This window comes from Neofelis nebulosa, chromosome 9 (genome assembly GCF_028018385.1).
Source record: "Neofelis nebulosa isolate mNeoNeb1 chromosome 9, mNeoNeb1.pri, whole genome shotgun sequence".
NCBI classification, from domain to species: domain Eukaryota; kingdom Metazoa; phylum Chordata; class Mammalia; order Carnivora; family Felidae; genus Neofelis; species Neofelis nebulosa.
In genome coordinates this window covers 118,083,255-118,104,769 of record NC_080790.1, presented here as the reverse complement: position 1 = coordinate 118,104,769, position 21,515 = coordinate 118,083,255, and the positions used below count along the sequence as shown (strand labels likewise).

The 21,515-nt window shown below is 39.1% G+C and overlaps 1 protein-coding gene across 14 annotated transcripts in view; it reads left to right on the top strand.

Moving 5' to 3' along the window:
* The first annotated feature begins 2,041 nt into the window (after positions 1-2,041).
* Positions 2,042-21,515, top strand: part of LOC131485693 (RNA-binding protein 12) — a 35,295-nt gene continuing 15,821 nt past the window's right edge. The window contains exons 1-3 of one of the 14 annotated variants that reach the window (XM_058685426.1): positions 2,058-2,164; positions 7,974-8,058; positions 11,286-16,457. In XM_058685426.1, coding sequence (XP_058541409.1) covers positions 11,308-14,139 — 2,832 coding nt within the window. In that variant the 5' untranslated portion in view covers positions 2,058-2,164; positions 7,974-8,058; positions 11,286-11,307 and the 3' untranslated portion in view covers positions 14,140-16,457. The other 13 variants (XM_058685425.1, XM_058685438.1, XM_058685429.1 and 10 more) reach the window with 13 other exon arrangements.

Below are 21,515 nucleotides of genomic sequence, written 5' to 3'. Positions count from 1 at the left end.
TGTATTATATATTTGAATGTGTATACCTGGTTGCAAATGTATTATGTGAGTGATGGTCAAAAAAGTTTGAAAGCTACTAGCTAGAAGTATGGTAAATACAGGTAGACAGGAGGAGGAAAATTTTAAATAAATTTTTCACTATGAATAATTTCTTTAAAGTTTATTTATTTTGAGAGAGAGCACTCAAACGGAGAGGCAGAGAGAGAGAGAATCCCAAGCAGGCTTCACACTGTCAGCACAAAGCCTGACACGTGGCTCAATCTCACAAACTGTGAGATCTTGACCCAGGCCAAAATGAAGAGTCTGGTGCTTAAGTGATTGAGCTACCCAGGAGACACCATTTTGAATAGTTTTAGATTTAGAGAAAGTTTGCAAAGATAGTACAGTTAGATGTCCATTACCCAATATCCTCTAATTTTAACATCTAGTATAAAACTTGGCATATTTGTCAAAACTAAGGGATTATTAACATCTGTACATTAGTATTAACTAAACTTCAGATTTTATTCAGATTTCACCAACTTTCCCACTAATGCCCTATTTCTATTCCAGAAACCAATCCTGGATACCAAATTGCATTTAGTAGGTTTCATTTTTAATGCACTATATTATAGCTACAAAGAGGATATATAATGAAGAATAGGTCTGGTTTAAAAGTGAGACAGGGTTTTCTAATTTGTGTTTTTGGCATACTGAGCTAGCACCAGGCAAGTTTGCCACGCAAATCTTCCCAAAAGCTTGTTGGAGCTGTGGAAATTTAGTCCCTGATTTTTTTACTCAGTTGACTTCTCACTTGCTGATTTGGAAGATTAGTTCAATTTTGGTAATAGTCATCATGTTGAAAACTAGCCTCTGTACTCCAGAGCTGTAATATAACAGGAAGACAGGGGCGCCTGGGTGGCGCAGTCGGTTAAGCGTCTGACTTCAGCCAGGTCACGATCTCGCGGTCCGTGAGTTCGAGCCCCGCGTCAGGCTCTGGGCTGATGGCTCGGAGCCTGGAGCCTGTTTCCGATTCTGTGTCTCCCTCTCTCTCTGCCCCTCCCCCGTTCATGCTCTGTCTCTCTCTGTCCCAAAAATAAATAAAAAACGTTGAAAAAAAAATTTAAAAATAACAGGAAGACAGAGTTTGGGGATAAAGAGGAAAGGTAGTTTTATTACTTCCAGGCAAAGGAGGCTGCAGCAGACTTAATGCCTTCAAAACTGCAGACCCGCTCTGGATAAAAGGCTAAGGAGTTTTATAGGAAAATACAGGATCTGGGTGGTTTGGATAGGAACCTGGTAGCACTCGAGCCGTATTGGTTAGGTCTTCATCGTGGTCTCATGACTAGCGCTGGCAATGGCCATCTGAGTCTCATTACTAGACATACATTGAGGTAAGCGAGAGGTCAACATTGATGCGGAGTTCCTGGAACAAATGATTCTACCAAAACAAAAAAACAAAAACAAAAACAAAACAAAAAGAGGGTAGGCAGAAGCTTTAAGAATGAGGAAGAGAGGGAAAATATTGTTCAAAGTCAAGCCTTGCTGAAGCATGAATGTATCCATCTTAATTTCTATCCATCTTTACATTTCTATAATGGTTTCAATCACGATAATTGAGTATAGGCAGGGGGAGTGCACAGCATGAGAATAATTTTTTCTATAATATAGTAATACTAAATACTAAATACAATACTGAATACTAAGATGCAGTCCGTTAATGAACACTAGTGGGTAAGGCTCCCTGGATTTACATTTTTAACTGGGAAAAAAAAAATTAGGTTTTGGTTCTTTTGTTAGGGCATCGCCAACAGAACCGGGCACTACTTTGTGGTCCATTTCATCCTCGACACACTGCGCGAAGAAGGCATTATTTCTTCCCTTTCGTAGAGCTCGAAGAAGTGAAGCAATATGCACAACGTTCCGCAGTGAACGGGCCACCCAGGTACTCTTCCCCATCTCACCGAGCAGCGCCTTTCTCCTAAGGCGGGGCTAGTGCGCAAACGTCGGGCGTACGGACTCAAAGCTCCTCTCGCCACAAATACCTGTAACTTCCGGGAGATTGCTCAAGAACGTCCCGGCGCTTGCGCCGCGCCGCCCCGTGATGTCACCACTCCGTCCCGCCCCTGCTGGAACGCGGAGCTGCCGAGCGGGCTGTCGGCCATTTTGTGAAGCGGCGAAAGAGGTGGTGGCTGCTGTGGGCTCCGGGAAGCCGTTCGGGCTGGGGCTGTCGGCCGCGGGGCGGAGGCACTCGCGCGGGGGGTAACTCGGGTCTGGGTTCGGGTGCCGCGCAGCTCTCCCCGGTAAGACTCCCGCAGCCCGGAACGGGCGGGGCTGTGCGGGGCTCGAGCCGCCCCTTGGTGGCCCGGGGCGGGGCCTTCGGAGGCCTCCGAGCCCGCCGCAGCGAGCGCTCCACACAAAAGGGTCGCGGCATGGCTGCGGGGGGCTTGGGGCGCCGTGTGCGCCTTTGAAGCCTGAGAGGATGCAGGAAGGACGCAAGAGAGGATAAGCCTGCATACCGAAGTGGGGACGAGGCCATAGTGAGGACGCCCCCGTGGTCTGAGGGAGGAGGCCACAGCTGGGTGGCCCAGCGGCCTGCGAACTAACGGGGATTGCAGTGAAAACACACCTACATCCCGAATTAGCCAGATTTTCTGCGCCTCCCAAAAGAGACAGAGATTGTAACTCCATCTCTGTGTCCCGAACTGAGGAGATAAACGTAGTGAGGACACTCCCTTCTTCCGAAGTGGAAAGGAGGCCCCGGTGGCCTAACAGGAAAAGGGGACTACAGTCAGGACACATGTATGGAGAGGAAGCTGTAGTCGTTACACTCCTCTGAGTCTAGGAAGGAAGTCAAAACTGGTCGCCTTCGTGGCCTGAAGGTGGAGGGGGTTGCAGGGAAATGCTTCCCAGGCTCAGCGCTGGGCGGGGCTTACCCTCGAGGGTGTCGGCAATTTGAGAAGCCGGCCTCTGTAGCGAGAAAAGTGGGGGTGAGTACGCCTCCCAGGCCTCTGAGAATTGTAGTGAGGTACCAGATCTTTGGTCCCCAAGTAGGGAAGGGGCTGCAGTGAGGACCACCTTTACATATCCCCTGGGAGAGAGCCTCCCGCCCTGAAAGAGGAGGAGGTGCAATAGAATGGAGGTTGGGTGCTTTTGATGAGTGAGTTGAGTTCGTCTAGCTGAAGCTGGAGGTGCTAGTTGGCAGCCACGTGAAATAGGTGGGAGGGGCTTTGAGGATCTACAGGTTAGTGTTGGGGTTGGATTCCAGTGCAGGAGGCTTAGCTGCCAGATTGCAAATGCATGGACTTTATGTGTGCCTGTAATGTGTGCTTTATAGTGAAAAATCTAAGCGGCTACGGTGAAGGTTACTTTGGGTTATTCAGCACAAAACATGCTGGGAGTTTTGTATACTGTGTTGCAGGCTCCGTAGGAGAGGTTTCTGGACCCTAGAACCGTCCTAAAACCCTGGGTTTCCAGAGGTGACCTAATGTAAATTGTGGTAGTTGTTCGGAACCATTCTGTATTATTCAAGAATAGTGTAATTCCGCTCAATATAACCCGAGAGAAAAAGTAATTGCAACTGAAGGACTGTTGAAGGAGAGACTTATGACTGGAGTATTTCTCTTACAGCTTCTTGATTGAATGGTTTAAAATGGTGTGATTTTTGTAAAATGCAGTATTAGTAACATGTATTGCCTTGGACTTTGTAATCTAGTTTCTATTGTTAATGTATTTCAGAGCGTTTGCAGTTGAAAAGTGTCCTACAAGTCTGCACATACAGGCTTATTGTTTCGTGTTTGTTTGTTTAATTACAGAAATATACAAGACTGGGTTGTACTTGTTTTTGAAATTTGGTGGTTTTGAACGAAAGGAGGATTTCTGGACTTTGTGGGAAGTAATTGTGTTCAGGCATCTTCCAAGATTATAAAAAGTTGAAAGAACTGTTACAGGTGGTTAATAATAATTTTATGGTAATTTTTTAAGAAAATGAAATGTTTGCCCTGTTTGTATAAAGGTTGAAGGATGTGCTCAGTATTATTACTGGAAATTTTTTTTAACGTAACAGGGAATGCATTTATATTATCTTTATATGCTCAATTAAGTATTTTATGGATTGTAATGCATCATTTGTATTTTTCTTATGATATCTGTTAGGTGAAAAATGTGAAGGTTGAGAAACCATTGTGGTGATTACTTGGGACATATTGTTATGTGCTAATATCAGTATACTTCTGGCTTCTTTCACTTTCTTGTGACATGCCATATGTTTCAGTGGTTGCATATTGAGAGTTTGGGGGTTATTGATACAATTTTTAGATGTGAAACTTGATTTTGTCAGCCAGTGTGTTCCTGGAATTTGGTGACCATGTTCATACTGTTTTTATTCCATTTTGTAGAGAGCCACTTCATCTTTCAGCTTGAATGAATGTTTCCCTCCGTAGATGTTGTAGAAAGAACTTCTAAGAGTCAGTAATGGTTGCACAAAAAAATGCTTTTTAGATATCTATCCCTAAAATCTAGAGACTGTCGTCCATTTCTGTATCTTCTGCCCCGGCCACAAGTGCTTAATAAATGTTCATGATATAAATGAATGTTAAATATTTTAGGTCAGCTAAACAGAAAAATAACTTCACCTAATTGATAGTTTAACACACTTTACTACCATCGCTCATATACCTTCTGGTTTGCAAAGAGTTTATTAAATTTCAAGCCACTTTCAAGTCTTAAGACCGATAGGGAGGGTTTACATGGTTGGCTAGGTTAGAAGTAATATTGTTGCTTTTAAGTTTAAATCAAGTAAGATGATGGACATATTTATTGGCATGGGGGGGGATTGAAAAATAATATAGTCGTTTTGGCAGGAGGAATATATCTCTTATTTAGAAATGTCTTTTGGTTTGCTGCTTTTGATAACTGACTGCAGGCTAATGGGAAAGTTGAGTAACGAGCTATCTAAAGGATTCATGTCCCTCAGTGTCAGAAGAATTGTTTCGTTAAGAATGATTCCAGAATGTGAAGTGTGATCCATTTGGGGTTGGGAACACAATCAAGTGGATGAAGCTGTTGGGTTGTTTTTTTTTTTGTTTGTTTGTTTTTTCTGTAATGCCTACCATACTGTGATTATTCGGCTTATGGCATTGTACCCATTATGATTGGTTCTCTGTTGCTCATGTCTGAGGTGACATTTGAGGGGTGCTGCTTTTTGTATTTTTTGAATCTAAAGAACTTTGGCTCTTCTGTATCTGATTACTGAACAAAGTTAAAATTCACTTTTTGATGTTTATCACCAGATGAAGAGTGGAAATGGTTAAGTTCTGGTTTGTACCTTGACTTCCTGATAAAGAGGATTGTTGTCATTTTATTCTGAAATCTCAAATGGTTGAAATGGCTAGTAAATAAGAAAATATGTCGTGTCATAATATGCTAAATGTTCATAGCAAGTATTTGTAATTTGTTCATGTTTCTGGTATTTGTAAAGCTGAAGTAAAGCCACTATGTTAGGATTAATTCCTAACATAAAGCAGAAAAATATACTAGAGCAATCTTCTTGTTTTAGATCTTCTGATACAAGTGAATTTAATGGCACTTTGGGCCCATTTTCTCCTTCCTATCTTTATGCTTTATGAATAGGTTTAAAAAATATGTGCTTTAGATGTTTTGTTTCATAGAATTGTTTTCAGTCTTACCCTTCTAAAATTCACGAAAGCTTAAGCTGGTTGGAGTGGATTTTTCATGTTGGGATCCTTCATTCCATTGCTAGCTGATAATTTAGAACCCAGGGATGAGTAGGTTCTTGGAAAACAGTGGTGCCTCTTAAATTGTTGTGCTCTTTACAAAGTGAGGTGTTGAAAACAAAAGCACTCAGTTCTCAGTTTTGATTTACTTTGTCCATTTGAAGGAAGAGGTGGAACACCAAGAGTTGTGAGCTTCTAGCTTCTAGCCTGAACTTTTCTGCATACTTTTCCTTGGTATGGATTGATATGGATATGGGCCTTCCCCTTTGCTTAAATAGAAAAGATTCACAAATTTATGCCTAGATTGATTTTGTATTTTATTTTTATTATTTATTTTTAAATGTTTATTTATTTTGAGAGAGAGAGCTCAAGCAAGGGAGGGGCAGAGAGAGGGGGGTACAGAGGATCCAAACGGGGCTCAAACCCACAAGCCTTGAAACCCACAAGCCATGAGATTGTGACCTGAGCTGGAGTTGGATGCTTAATCAGCTGAGCCACCCAGGCGCCCCCCTGACTTTGGAATTTAAATTGAACAATGTAAAATTTGAACGAGGCATCTGCCAAATTCACCTGGGCCTTTCAACTTTTTCTTGTGGAATGAGACATTTCCTTGTTATAGTAATTTCTGGCAACCCTTTAGAAATTTTTTGAATGTAGGCCTGGTGTGTTCCTTTGGGCTTAACTGGCTGACTCTGATCTTGTTCCTCTCCAGATGGACATATGGAACCTTGTTGGGTCTGGAAGGGAAGAAGCTGGGGAACCTGTTTCCCTTATTATCTTCAGGGCACATGTCCTGGCCCCATACCAGACATTTTGAATTGGAATCTCCAGTAGGAGATCATCTGTTAATCACAAATGCTTAACTAGAAAATTATTCTGGTTCTGTTGGTCATAGAGTCCAACTAGTACATTTAGAAAATAATATTGCAGAAATTCTTGCTCTTCTCATTGAGCACAGCCTTTACCTAAAGCAGGCTTTTTTCTATTTCATGCTTCCCTTTGTGACCTGTTAGATAAACTTTTAGGTGTGGCTTTTAAATAAAGAGTTTTAAAACTCTTTAAACATAATTAGAACTGATTTGTACAACATATAAAAGAATGGTACAGTGCTCTGGGCTTTTGAAAGCATTGTTAATGACATTTGCATAGCTTTTGTGGCAAAAAAAAAATCTCATTCTTAAGTAATTTGAGTAATTGTTTACAAGATGTTTAGCTCGTCCTTTAGAAAAAGTTTAGAGTAACACTAAAAGTTTTTAAAGTTTTACTTTTTGGTGATGAATATTAAGCACTGGTGGTATCTTGAAAGATAGTTAAAAATGTGCATCATTCTAAGTAGTGTTCTATTGGTAATCTTAATACTTAACAGTGACAATTTTTTTCTCTGTTTCTCTAAATTAAAAAATGATCTTTTGAAAGTAATTGATCATTTGGTCTTCTGTGTTGCTTGTGAATTGTTTATAACTTCATGGTTTGGGAGAAATTCCAGTAAGACATGAGTGACTCGTTTTTACTTTGGGAGGTATTCTTAATATGCCAGACATTTTTAGTTTAGTTTTTTTGTTTGTTTGTTTTTTGTTTTTATCAGTTTCTTGGAACAGTTTTGATGTTAGAAGGAAAAAGCACTTTTAAGATTTTGAACCCCACTGGTTTTAAATAGGAATTAGTCCTTAGAGCCTGAACTTTCTCTTCATTTATATTTCTTGGTTCTTGATGCTATTTTGGTGCAAAGGAAAATATTTTGAAAGTAATTCCAAGAATTTCTATAAGTACACTTGAATTGATGACTGTCATTTGTCTTGGAACTGTTATTGTGCAAACTTGTGCTTCTTCATCAAACATTTGGTGGGACCTAAGGAAATAGGTCGTAGTTGGACTTGTGTTGATGGAATTTTCTGGACTGGTTTAATCATCAAGTAATAAAAGTAATTATCAACTGTGAATCTGAGCTTTATGATTGTTTTCGTTTTTAATTGATTCATTCTTGGACTAATTTATGGCACATTCTTAATGTATGTAAATATATTATGTTTTGAGAGATACTCAAATTTGAAAGCAATACCAAGTAAGAAGCATGTGTGGGATTTTGGTACATGTGTTTCTTTCTTTCTTCTTTTTTTTTTTTTTTTTTTTTATATGCATTCTAATGAAGTACTCTGGTGGTTTCAGACTCGCCTTCATAATGTACAGTTCAGTGTGGCCTGTGCGTGTTGTTTTGTGTTTCCTGCATTGATTTTTGCCTCCATTTATTCTCTATTGCAGTCTAAAAGTTGGTTTTAATTGGTTGCCCACAGGATTGACTTGGCCTCTACTTCTTGTTAAGAAAATACATCTCTTGTTTTATCAGGTAAGAGATTTTGAATAGAGGGTTTGTTTTTATACAAATTAAAATGAGATAGCTTATTTAGTAACATGAAAATTTGTGTAGCAGCTGAATTGTGGGGGATTTTCTTTTGCTTTTTTTTAACAGTCTTATCTGAGGGATGGGGGTGGGGTGGACTGGGTGCTTTGAACAGTTGTTGCTTTCTTTGGGGGTCAGTCTTATTTAGATGCATTTCTCCTGCTGAATTCCTGATTATTAGGCAGTAAGTAGCTGTTTTTTTCCCTCATTGTAGCATTCTAGACTAATTACAAATATAGGTGCTTGTTATTGGTATGGTTTTTTAATATTCCTTTGAGGTATAGGTATAGATAATGGGTCATATGTTTTAGAATACATATTTTGACTTTAGATGGAACTTTAGTGATTGGAATCTAACCCTCTTGTTAAATAACAAAGGTAGGCTCAAGGTAGTTGAAATGACTTACCTGTCAAACAGGCGCTTAGTAGCAGAATAGCAGATCTTCATATTTTTTTGGAACCTCGAAACTGTTTTTCACTTTAGATGGCTTTATGAGTAAGTCTTATGCTCTACTTTGGTTTAATCCTCAACCCTTTTTCTAGCTGGTAATCTGGGCAGATTTTCAGTGTCATGTTTTCGTATGTACTTTGCGCAGACTTTCACTACATCCCTTCTCTTAGTAGCAGATGGCTTTTGAAGAGTTGCTGTGTGTGTCACTTTAGCCCTGTGTTTAATTTTTCTGTTCTTGGGACCATATCAAATTCCCATTTTACTGTCCCAGTGTAAACTAACATCTCTCTCTCTCTCAAGTCTTTTTGGGTGCCTAGATACTTATCCATGATGTTTCCCCCATATAGTGATTAAATGATAAAGCTTTTTTTTAAGTTGAACGGGAATACTGTCTTAATTTTGCATATAGCTAATATGCTAGAGATAGTAAGGAATGAGAATTTAATGACTTGGAGTTGTCTTGATGAGCTTTCATATAGATTGCTAAGTAGTAAATAAGAGAAAAGAGTTTGTTGGTGTGATTAATTTTTTTAGTATTAATTTTTCTTGCTGACTCTTGCAAACAAAAAACGAAAGGCTTCCCTCCTCACCCAGATTTCTAGTGTTTTATAATGGTCTCATAAGAGCATTTTCTGTTTGCCAGTCCATCTTTCTGGATTAAATTTGAAAGTAGCTTTTATTTTTGTGTATGTGTGTGAGAAAACTGTCAAAGCCAAACAGTATTCTGTTTTGTGTACAGCAGTCATAATGGTTGAGATATAATTACAGATTTTATTTCATCAAATTGATATTCACATAATATTTGACATGAAAAACTCTTTTCATGAGGTTTACAGGATTCTTAGAGCTTGCAGCAGGAAACTTTGGTCTTTTAATGTTCCTGTTTGAAAAGTGTTAAAACCAAACTCAAGTCGGTTTGTTTTTGTTTTGTTTTTAGTTTTTGTTTTTCCCTCTCCTTCCCTCCCTTTAAAAAAAAAAAACAAAAAAAAAACCCCAAACTCAAGTCATTTATAATTTTCCTGAGGTCACAGAGCTAGTTATATATGTATATGTTTTTTAAAGTTTATTTATTTTGAGAGAGAGTCGGGGAGGACCAGAGAGAGAGAATCCTAAACAGGCTCCATGTTGTCAGCGTGAAGACTGATCATGGGGCTCAAATTTACAAACTGTGAGATCATGACCTGAGTAAAAGTCAGACCCTTAACCAACTGACAGAGCCACCCAGGTGCCTCTAATAGGTTTTATATTTAAAAGTTGATATTTAAGATGGATTGGAAAATACCCTATGTTATTGACCACATAAATTTCAAATTAATATTTTTTCTAGTCCGAAGAATTTGTTTTGTATCAGTTTACAAAGGGCTGCCCTTGCATTTACACTTGAAAGCCGTAAGAACTGAAATAGTGAAATTTTACTTAAATCTGGGAGAAACTTTTCTTTTCGACTAGTTAAACATGAGACATCTAAGGAGATCAGTGAGCTCCCAGAAATTCCACAGTAATTACATTGGGTAGGAGACTATAACAATCACTGAATAAAGTTTATATACCCTAGTTCTTTTTAAAACAAAAAAATACCCTTTTTTTTTTTTTTTTTTTTAATTATCAGCCTTCTGTGAGAAAAATGAATGTGTGTGTGTGTATTGGTAGGTTTGGGAATGAGTCATTGGATCTGAGTTTTAATTAAAATAGCTTTGGTGAATGGCACTGTAACTAGGTTCTATTTTTTGGAGTGACGACTATGGATAACTAAGATTTTGGCTATTTTATTCAGTAGTTCTTTGGATTCTTAGTATGTATTAACCTTGTTTGTAGTAACTAATTCCATATGTAGTTTTCTTTAATAAATAGAGCTGTAATGCAGATTGAAGAGTTTTAGGATGAAATATGGAATCAGTTCTCATTTGAGACTTGAATCTACTTTAGTGTTAATTATTTGTAATTCATTAGTATTCAGTTTTCTGTTTCTCTTTTGCATTTTGAGATTGAGTCATATAAAATGACACTGATAATTCTACAAAGTTGTCAAGTTTATAAAGGAAAATGCTAAGTCACTTTTAAATATTAACTTTGATACATCCTTTGCATGCTTTCCCCCTGCAGACTGTTAAACTTTGTGTCCTGATCTGACTTACGCATTTCTTTTAAATCTTACTGAATAATTAGTGGTCTGAGTGATATAATTGGTGATTTTACTTTCATTATGGTGGTTTTTTTTCCTGAAACTTTTTTTTTTTTTTTTTTTTTTTTAATTTTTTTTTTCAATGTTTTTTATTTTTGGGACAGAGAGACACAGAGCATGAACGGGGGAGGGGCAGAGAGAGAGGGAGACACAGAATTGGAAACAGGCTCCAGGCTCCGAGCTGTCAGCACAGAGCCCGACGCGGGGCTCGAACTCACAGAGGCAAGATCGTGACCTGGCTGAAGTCGGCCGCTTAACCGACTGTGCCACCCAGGCGCCCCTTTCCTGAAACTTTTGAGTCATAGGACTGAACTTCTGTTTACAGAATTAATGCCTTTTGGAAGTTGAAATTGTCTAGGTTTTACATTGTAAATAGCACATAATATTCAGTTTTTAGAATATTCAAATTAAAAAAAAAACAAACCCTACATTGCTTGAGATAGTTTGAGGGCCTAATAAGGTAGCTGGTCATTCTTGTAGCTAAAAACTTGGTGTGATGAACAGGAGTCTGACCTGGCCGTTGCCTTTTCTCATCTGCAGGTGTGTGTGGTTTCAGCGCAGCATGGCTGTGGTCATCCGTTTGCAAGGTCTCCCAATTGTGGCGGGGACCATGGACATTCGCCACTTCTTCTCTGGATTGACCATCCCTGATGGGGGCGTGCATATTGTAGGGGGTGAACTGGGTGAGGCTTTCATCGTTTTTGCCACTGATGAAGATGCAAGGCTTGGTATGATGCGCACAGGTGGTACAATTAAAGGGTCAAAAGTAACACTTTTGTTGAGTAGTAAAACGGAAATGCAGAATATGATTGAACTGAGTCGTAGGCGTTTTGAAACTGCCAACTTAGATATACCACCAGCAAATGCTAGTAGATCAGGACCGCCACCTAGCTCAGGAATGGGTGGCAGGGTAAACTTGCCTACAACAGTACCTAACTTTAATAATCCTTCACCCAGTGTAGTTACTGCCGCTACATCGGTTCATGAAAGCAACAAAAACATACAGACATTTTCCACAGCCAGCATAGGAACGGCTCCTCCAAATATGGGGGCTTCTTTTGGGAGCCCAACGTTTAGCTCAACCATTCCAAGCACAGCGTCTCCAATGAACACAGTCCCACCACCACCAATTCCTCCAATCCCAGCGATGCCATCTTTGCCACCAATGCCGTCCATTCCCCCAATACCAGTTCCTCCTCCGGTACCTACATTGCCTCCTGTGCCTCCTGTGCCCCCAATCCCCCCAGTCCCTTCTGTGCCACCCATGACCCCACTGCCACCCATGTCAGGCATGCCACCCTTGAACCCGCCACCTGTGGCCCCTCTACCTGCTGGAATGAATGGCTCTGGAGCACCTATGAATCTGAACAATAACCTGAACCCTGTGTTTCTGGGTCCATTGAATCCTGTTAACCCTATCCAGATGAACTCTCAAAGCAGTGTGAAACCACTTCCCATCAACCCCGATGATCTGTATGTCAGTGTACATGGTATGCCCTTTTCTGCAATGGAAAATGATGTCAGAGATTTTTTCCATGGGCTCCGTGTTGATGCAGTGCATTTGTTGAAAGATCATGTAGGTCGAAATAATGGGAACGGATTGGTTAAATTTCTCTCCCCTCAAGATACATTTGAAGCTTTGAAAAGAAACAGAATGCTGATGATTCAACGCTATGTGGAAGTTAGTCCTGCCACAGAGAGACAGTGGGTAGCTGCTGGAGGCCATATCACTTTTAAGCAAAGTATAGGACCTTCTGGACAAACCCATCCCCCACCTCAGACACTTCCCAGGTCAAAATCGCCCAGTGGGCAGAAAAGGTCGAGGTCAAGATCACCACATGAGGCTGGTTTTTGTGTTTACTTGAAAGGGCTACCATTTGAAGCAGAAAACAAACATGTCATTGATTTTTTTAAAAAGTTGGATATTGTGGAAGATAGTATTTATATCGCTTATGGACCCAATGGGAAAGCAACTGGTGAAGGCTTCGTAGAATTCAGAAATGAGGCTGACTATAAGGCTGCTCTGTGTCGTCATAAACAATACATGGGCAATCGCTTTATTCAAGTTCATCCAATTACTAAGAAAGGTATGCTAGAAAAGATAGATATGATTCGTAAAAGACTGCAGAACTTCAGCTATGACCAGAGGGAAATGATGTTAAATCCGGAGGGGGATGTCAGCTCTGCCAAAGTCTGTGCTCACATAACAAATATTCCATTCAGCATTACCAAGATGGATGTTCTTCAGTTCCTAGAAGGAATCCCAGTGGATGAAAATGCTGTACATGTTCTTGTTGATAACAATGGGCAAGGTCTAGGACAGGCATTGGTTCAGTTTAAAAATGAAGATGATGCACGTAAGTCTGAACGCTTACACCGTAAAAAACTTAACGGGAGAGAAGCTTTTGTTCATGTAGTTACTCTAGAAGATATGAGAGAAATTGAGAAAAATCCCCCTGCCCAAGGAAAAAAAGGGTTAAAGATACCTGTGCCAGGTAATCCTGCAGTTCCAGGAGTGCCCAGTGTGGGAATGCCCAATGCGGGAATGCCCAATGCGGGAATGCCCAGTACAGGAATGCCCGGTACAGGAATGCCCGGTGCGGGAATGCCTGGTACAGGAATGCCCGGTGCTGGAATGCCTGGTGCCGGAATGCCCGGTGCCGGAATGCCTGGTGCGGGAATGCCCGGTGGAGGAATGCCTGGTGCAGGAGGTGAAGAACATGCCTTCCTGACTGTAGGATCTAAGGAGGCCAACAATGGGCCTCCATTTAACTTTCCTGGTAATTTTGGCGGGTCGAATGCCTTTGGGCCACCACTCCCTCCTCCAGGATTAGGAGGGGCCTTTGGTGATGCTAGGCCTGGTATGCCTTCAGTTGGAAATAGTGGTTTGCCTGGTCTAGGACTGGATGTTCCAGGTTTTGGAGGTGGACCAAATAATTTAAGTGGGCCAGGATTTGCAGGAGGCCCTCAGAATTTTGGAAATGGCCCTGGTAGTTTAGGTGGCCCCCCAGGTTTTGGAAGTGGCCCTCCTGGTCTTGGAAGTGCACCTGGGCATTTGAGTGGGCCGCCAGCCTTTGGGCCTGGCCCTGGGCCTGGGCCTGGCCCAATTCACATTGGTGGACCCCCTGGCTTTGGATCTAGTTCTGGAAAACCAGGACCAACAGTAATTAAAGTGCAGAATATGCCCTTTACTGTGTCTATTGATGAGATTTTAGATTTCTTTTATGGCTATCAAGTGATCCCAGGCTCAGTGTGTTTAAAATACAATGAAAAAGGTATGCCCACAGGCGAAGCCATGGTGGCCTTTGAATCTCGGGATGAAGCCACAGCCGCTGTCATTGACTTAAATGACAGACCTATAGGCTCAAGGAAAGTAAAACTTGTCTTAGGGTAGCTGTTCACATCAATTCTTTATAGGGTAGATCTTCATAGTGCTGTGATTAATGCATCCAGATTGTTTTCCTAGTATTTCCAGGTTAGAACCTGTGGATTGTTTCAATTGCATATAGATTGGTTTCTATAACATAGAGCATTGGTTGACTGTTTACAGAAGATTCACTACCAGTATAAATATTGCTGTATGTTACAGTAAAGCTATCTGGAGAGAACACAAAAATGATTTTGGCATACCATTAGAGAAACCATTTGTAAAACACAAATGACCATATAAAGCTTATCAAGGAGTCTCTAGATTGGTTTTGTTTTATATCATATGAGATGAAGAAAATAGAAATGTCAATAGAGCTCATTAAGGGTGCTCTTGCCAGCTGCTGAAAAATAGAAGTTGGCTACTCTTGGAATTTGGTTTAAAGCTGGACAGATTTGCTTTGTTATAGGGTCAAAGCTTTGTCTAAAGTCCTCATTTTCTTTTAAAATTGAATAAAATCTCTGTATACAGATTCACTGTATGTACCTTTATTGCTTCTTGAGGGTTCTTGCTGTATAGACAGTCCTGCTTCTGAAGTTGCTGCTTTTTTGTTTGCCTAATTGACTCATTTGTAAATGAGCAGAACTGTTCTGTTGTTGTTGTTTTAATATAAAATTCCACACTTGGTTTGTGCTATAACCTTGAACTTTGATTTCTAATGTCACACTTAAAACTGTGTGAAATAAGTACTTTTGCCACAAAAATAAAATATGGAGTCCTCTACCTACCAGAGCCTTTTTGGTTTGACCGCCACGTTTTAGTTTAGTCAGTTTAAAAATTGTTCATGTTGTTTGGATGGCATCAAAAACCCGAAACCACTTGTAATAATCATTGCTTAAGATGCTGGATTTGAAGTCCTTTCCATGATGGACTGATATTCTGGCAATTTTGTTCTGTCCCAAATTTGTGTGAAATTTTGGCCTGTAACTAAACAAAGAGGGTCCATTTATAAGAAAGAGCATTATTATATCTAGTTTTGTTTTTTTTTTTAACTGAAGTTGAAATTGTTAGCTTTGTTAGCAATAGTGTTATAGAATAAAAGATCCATAAGTGGTTCCATAGATGTGCATTTAATCCTGTTACTTTGGGGGCTTTTTGGTCTAGTTGTTTGATCAGGAGCCTATTTATAAAAATTCTTCATAAGGAGTACAAGTGCAGAGTACAAGTGCAGCTGCCAGAGGGGAGAGAATTGAGACTCTTTGCCCTTTCATACTCTTTTCTTTGGCATTCAGGACACTAAGGCAGGAGGACCACATGGGTTCTGGTTGGTAAGTGTCCTTGTCATGAAAACATTTGCCTTACAACATCCTGCTCACTGATACAAAAGGCTCTACTTATGGTTACTTTCCTTCTTAGTTAAAATGCTCTAAAGATGTGTCACATTATATTATAAACATGTGGAATGGGAGATTGGTGAGATATCATGAAAAACAAATTTTGTCTTACTTGGGCCTCTGTCTTGGTTTGAAACATTCCCAACATTTCTTGCAAATCAATGTACTTACAAAGGGGTCAGCCTTTTAAAAGAAGTATTTCCTGTTAAAAAAAAAAAAATAGTGCCTTTTTGGTGTTGCAAGTCAGTGGAACACTGAAATACAGAGTCTCGTATAATTTAGAGTTAAGAGTGGTAACAGTTTCATTTGTGTGATAAGATTTGGAGAGACTTTTCATCACTACAATCTTAGAGGATTGACAGTACAGGATTTTTTGTTTAGGGAGAGGATTATTTAGACTTTCAAAGAAGACATGGCTGTGTTGTGGGTCTTTTGACAATTCATGAATGCATATTCGCTTTGACAGATCACTAGATATTGCCTCCTCAACTAAAAAAGCAATATGATGTTTATATATGCTGTTCAATTTAAGTTTTCTATTAAGTAATCATTTCTCATTCCAAAGACCAAGTGCAGAAAACTTCAGCGCTGCTTGGGAGTCTTATTTCAACTGCAGTTTATTTTCCCCATTGGAGAGCTGACTATTTTCATTTTAGAAAAATGGGTTGTTTGAAGAAAGCCTTTTATCTTTTTTCCACAGTTTATTTTGGTTATATGTTCGTACAATCTTATTAAATATTTCATATACTTTATTGCAACTACTTTGTTATTTCTACATCTCAGATAAATGCTGAAAAGGAAAACTTGATTTCATTGTTCATCAAATTAAATAAATTAAGAAAATAGTGGTTTGTGTAGAAATTGGAGAGAACTGTGTTTCATATTTGGTTGAGTCACAACAGTGCTTCTCGTTGTGAAATGTAATTAAATGCTTTGCCCTCTGGAACTTGATTTTTGTGTATCTGAGACTTATTAATATAGTGCTAACTGCTAAACATACTGTTCATCTTGTTCTGGGCATTGGAGTTTGAGTTTTAAAAAATTCTTGAAAATATGCTCTGTGAAATTATTCATACCTCTCTTCCTGCAAATTTTCTTATAACTAGGTTTGGGGTAAAAATGAATTTCTTTCTCATTTGCTTTGTATAGTATGAAGGATTTGTAAAGCTTTGCTTAAAGTTGTGTGCATTTGTAAACACTATCATGATATTTTCAATTTTCTGTGTAAATTTTTTCTGTTTTTGGTGACATGAACGGAAGAGAATCTTTTCCTTTAGGATTAATTCCCTCCCCACCCCCTTGCTGGGGTGTTTTGGTTTTTTTAGTTTAAAGGATTAGAGAAATCTACAAAATGTATTTTATAAATAAGCAATTTTGTAAACTTTTTCTGAACTCGGGTGAAACGTTTAGTTCACAAGCAAAATTTGGAGGTGTATTCTGTGTTTAATACTGTAGTTTGGATGTATAATTATTAGTGGTGTTTTTTGTTTTTTGTTTGTTTTTTTTTTTTTAACGCAACACTGTTAAGTGAAATGTAGTTCCTAGCTTTGTGCTCCAAGTTGTCAAAGCATCAACCGTGAAAATTGCATTAGGAAACTTTTTATTCACAATTTCAGAGAGTAATGTTCAGCGTAATTAGGTCAGTCTTAACACACTGGATGAAAATCTAGGGTCGTGTATGTACGTAAGCAAACATACCTTGGATAAAATAAGGATCCATGAAAGCCTTAATGAAACTCAAAGTCCTTTTTATTGGATTCTGTCATTGTGTACAGGCATGGGTCAAGTGTTTAAAAATAAATCCACTCATCAATTTCAAGAACATTTAAAAATGAGTAAAGAAACTGTAAAGTTGCTGCTAGTTAAATCTTCTGTAAGAATTCCTGGCAGTGATCACTTTTAAAACTTTCCCACTCTTGCAAAATTACCACATTTAAGTAGTTTTACCGGCAGTTCTACAGTAGTCCAAGCTTTAGAAACCAAACACAATAAAACGATTCATTGCCAGTATGGCCACAACATTGCCAGCAAATACTGCCTTGGCATCATTCAGCAGAGGTTTTTGTTTATAAAGATGAAGTCTTCAATACTGTTCAATAAACTTGTCACAAAATAAAAGAGGCTGATGCTTTTAATGCTTTACACAAGAGTACTCTATTGAGCTATACCATCAGGGTTTTTTGTTTATTTGTTTTGTTTTGTTTTTAACTCCTACAAATACTTTGTGCCTTTGGAAAGATGGATTTGGTGATCTTGGAGGTAACCATTGTTGCTTATCCTTGTCTGCTAATGCTGAAGTGTGGAAAGAAGATACCTGGAACGGCAGGGAGGAAACTTGATTCTAGGTCAAATCTGTGGTATCCACCTTTTCAGACTTTTATCTTGTGTGCTTTGCTAGCAAGCCACTTCGTTATGTGGACTCAGAAAGTATGAGAAACCAGATCTTTTTACAGAGGGAGTCTTAAAGGGGGCTGTGAATTGTCTTTTTAAAAAACTGATTAAGAAATGGAAAAAGAAATCTTCAGAATGCATTGTCAGTTGCACATACTTCTAAAGCTTTTTCTTTTTTGTTTACTTATTCTTGTATTAGTATGTGAGGTGTTTTGAGGTGTGGGAGAGGAATCAAAAATACTGCTGCTTTCTGACATTGATGCTCTGGTTTTGTCCCTTCCACATTTGTTCAACTGCTAAAAAAAATTAGCAAATGAAAAGTTTCCATAAACTCCAGAGGCCTTTAAAAAATCTGGATTGGAGTTGCAGATAAACTAGTGGGCTATTTCTTTTAACCAAAGCTCTTGAATAATATAACTTTTACCTTTATCACGAAAGTTTTTAGTCTGTTTTGAGTTTCAATACTGAAGTTGTTTTAGAGGGGTTTAGACTTAAACATACTTAATTCCAGGTGGTTGCTGAACTGTTCTAAAATTATGACGGTTTGACTAAGCATTTGAAAAATCACAGGGTTAAATCAGCTGCCTACAGATACCCAGAATGGCCCTTACCATCTTAAAGGGATAGACCGTATGCTAATAATACATTTCGTTTTCTTGTTCAGGAGAGAGCCCTCACTTTGACTCATTGTTGTCTGCTTTCCAGTGTTTTACAGCAAGAAGTGGTTTATCAGTTTGTGCATCGCCACCATTCTCCTTACCCCCCCAAAGTAGAGCTTTTATGGGATATGAGAATCCGAATCTAAGAATATGCTTTTTAATTAAAAAATTGCTTGGTGTCAGTTTTGTCTTTTTAGTATAAAATCTGATAGATTGCATTGACTTATCTAAAATGTTCTGGAAAGAGTATACTCTGGTGGTGGCACAATTCTTTGATGCTATAGTGACTTTTCTGGAAAACCCCTTCTGTTTGTACCTGTTCATGTAAATGTTAATTCTTTACTGTGCTTCCTGGATTTATTCTTGTTGCCTTGAGCTACTTTATGCCAGATGATCTCAGAAGCTTCTTAGAATATGGCTCCTTTTCTGGATCAGCGTAACTAACAATGAGCAACTAAGGTGGCACTGCTTTTCTACATATTGCTCTACTACTGAAGAGTACAGAAGGGGCAAAAAAAAATAAAGCCACTTGATGAAAGCATTCTAGCCCCAGGGGCAGAAATCTGGTGGCAGGAAATAGTGCTGAGGCAAATCTCATTAGCTGTTATCTTTGAATTCTTTTAAGAGGCCCAGGAACCTTTCCCTAGTGAAAATGTTGATAGTTAAATCATAGATACTAAGAAAAGTTGTAGAGAAGTGGCTAAATGACACAACAGACATTGGAATTGGCATCCCAGCTGAACCAGACATCTGGATTCTGATTTTAGTAACTTAATATTTCAAGTCATTTTTCCCAGTCAGCCAAAGGCTGTTTCATGCTGAGAGAAGGAGGAGGTGACTATTTGGGGAAAATAGAGGTATGACCAGCAGTGGAACGTAATTCAATATGGACAGAGTCAGATGTTGAAGAATTGTAACACTCCCAGGAGTAAGTTGTGCTATATTCAAACAGGCTGCCCTTAGTGTTTGATTCTCTCTACATTCTGATACTGCCTGTTTCCCGCCTTTTACCTGCTTACAATACTAAATCTGCTGGTAACCAGGGCCATGAGTTTCTCACTGCTATCTCTGTAGTCTAGACTCTTAATGGTGGGGGGCTGGGGGGGGGGGGAGATGTGACCTCACTCACCATTCTTCATAAATAAGATTTGTCATTTAAGCATTTGTGCTACATACCAAATATAACAACCACATTGTGCTACCATAAGTCACCTGTTAGTCCTTGCAGAGTGGGGAAGGCTTAAGGGTAAAGAAATTCAGCTACTTTATTAAGGGGTCTTAAATCATACTAACTGGTGCTGTTGCTGATTTCATTTTCCTTTTGTTCCACTTGGAAGTGAGTTAATGCCATCCTCCACTACACTCCCCCACATACAGTGTTGCTGTACAGAGATGGTCATGTCCTTTATACAGAACTCGCTTTCTGTGGTGTGGGCCTATGGGACCATCAGGGTCCCTCTGCTATAAATCTGGCTAAAGTGGAAAGACTAATGCAGCTCTTTCTGAAGTAGATGCTTCCAGTTACCTTGCTTTGATGATCATTGAATTGACAGGTTGGAATTGGAAATGTCTTTTGCCTCTAAGCTTTTAAGACCGTTTCACATGGATAATCAGCTTAGCCCTAGCAGTAACCCATGCTAACTAAATTTTTTGAGCAGTGTTATGCGCCCAGTACTTCCATGCTGTGGTAGAAAAGGAAACAAAATAAAATGCCTGTTTTTAAAGACCTAAGGTCTTAAATTATACAAGTAAGTGCTCCATTGTACTTGTGCATGTACAGGGTACACTCATGTCCCACAGGAAATGGATAAAGGGTTTCCTGGCCAGTTGCTAAATGGTCAGACAGAACAAGTGTAATGGAAGCCTTGTGTGTAAGCTGAGGGAAGGCATGATCTCTAACCAAGGTTCTTGGGGACGTAATATTAATTTAGTAAAATGAAATGATTGTGTGCGGGAACACAGTGGCACTACCTAAAATGGTATTTGTTCTGGAGGCTCTTAAAATTGTTCCATAACAGTGTAGCCTGAGTGGTGTGACTGAGCTGAATGGTGAGTAAGGCAGGCAGGTAAGGGTTGGTACTAGGAGTGTCCTGACCTAGCAGAGGGATAGAATCTTTTATCTTTTTAATGACCTTTTGACTAGCTGCCGTATACCACTTCTTATAAACAAATGGCCTAATAAGACATTCATAAATGGTCCAGAATTAAGTGAATTCCTCCATCAATTTAACCAGTTGTATGTAGTTGACTATCTGAAATTCATTCTTTTCTAGTTTTACATTGATTTGATATTTTTAGCTTTTCTGAATGAGATGTCCACTACTTTGTTCTTGTTATTCCAGATCAGCACTGTCCAGTAGAGTTTTGTCCAATGGAAATGTTCTCATCTGCATTCATATGCTGATTATTAGCCACTGTAGTAGCTACTATTTTTTTTTAAGTTTATTTATTTTGAGAGAGAGGGAGAGTGAATTCCAAGTAGGCTCCACTGACAGTGCAGAGCCAGACATGGGGCTCCATCCCACCAACCATGAGATTATGACCTGAGCTGAAATCAAGAGTTGGACCACTTAACTGACTGAGCCACCCAGGTGCCCCTGTAGTAGCTAGTATTAAATTTAATAAGCCACATGTGGCTAGTGGCTACTGTATCAAACAGCACAATTCTACGTTCACAGAACAACAGAAAATTTGCTTTTCCATGTCTGATCTTTGGAGATTCCCCATGTTAGGCAACACTGTCCAATAGAAATAAGAGTCACTTATGCTATTTAAATTTTTCTAGTAGCCACGAAAAAGGTAAAACAAAACAAAAAAAACAAGTTAATAATACATTTTATTTAACTCAGTATATCCTGAAATGTTACCATTTCAGTATATACTCTTTAAAAATTATTGAGTTTTTTTACCAAATTTTTAATGTGTATTTTATAGCATATTGTGATTTGAATTAAGCATA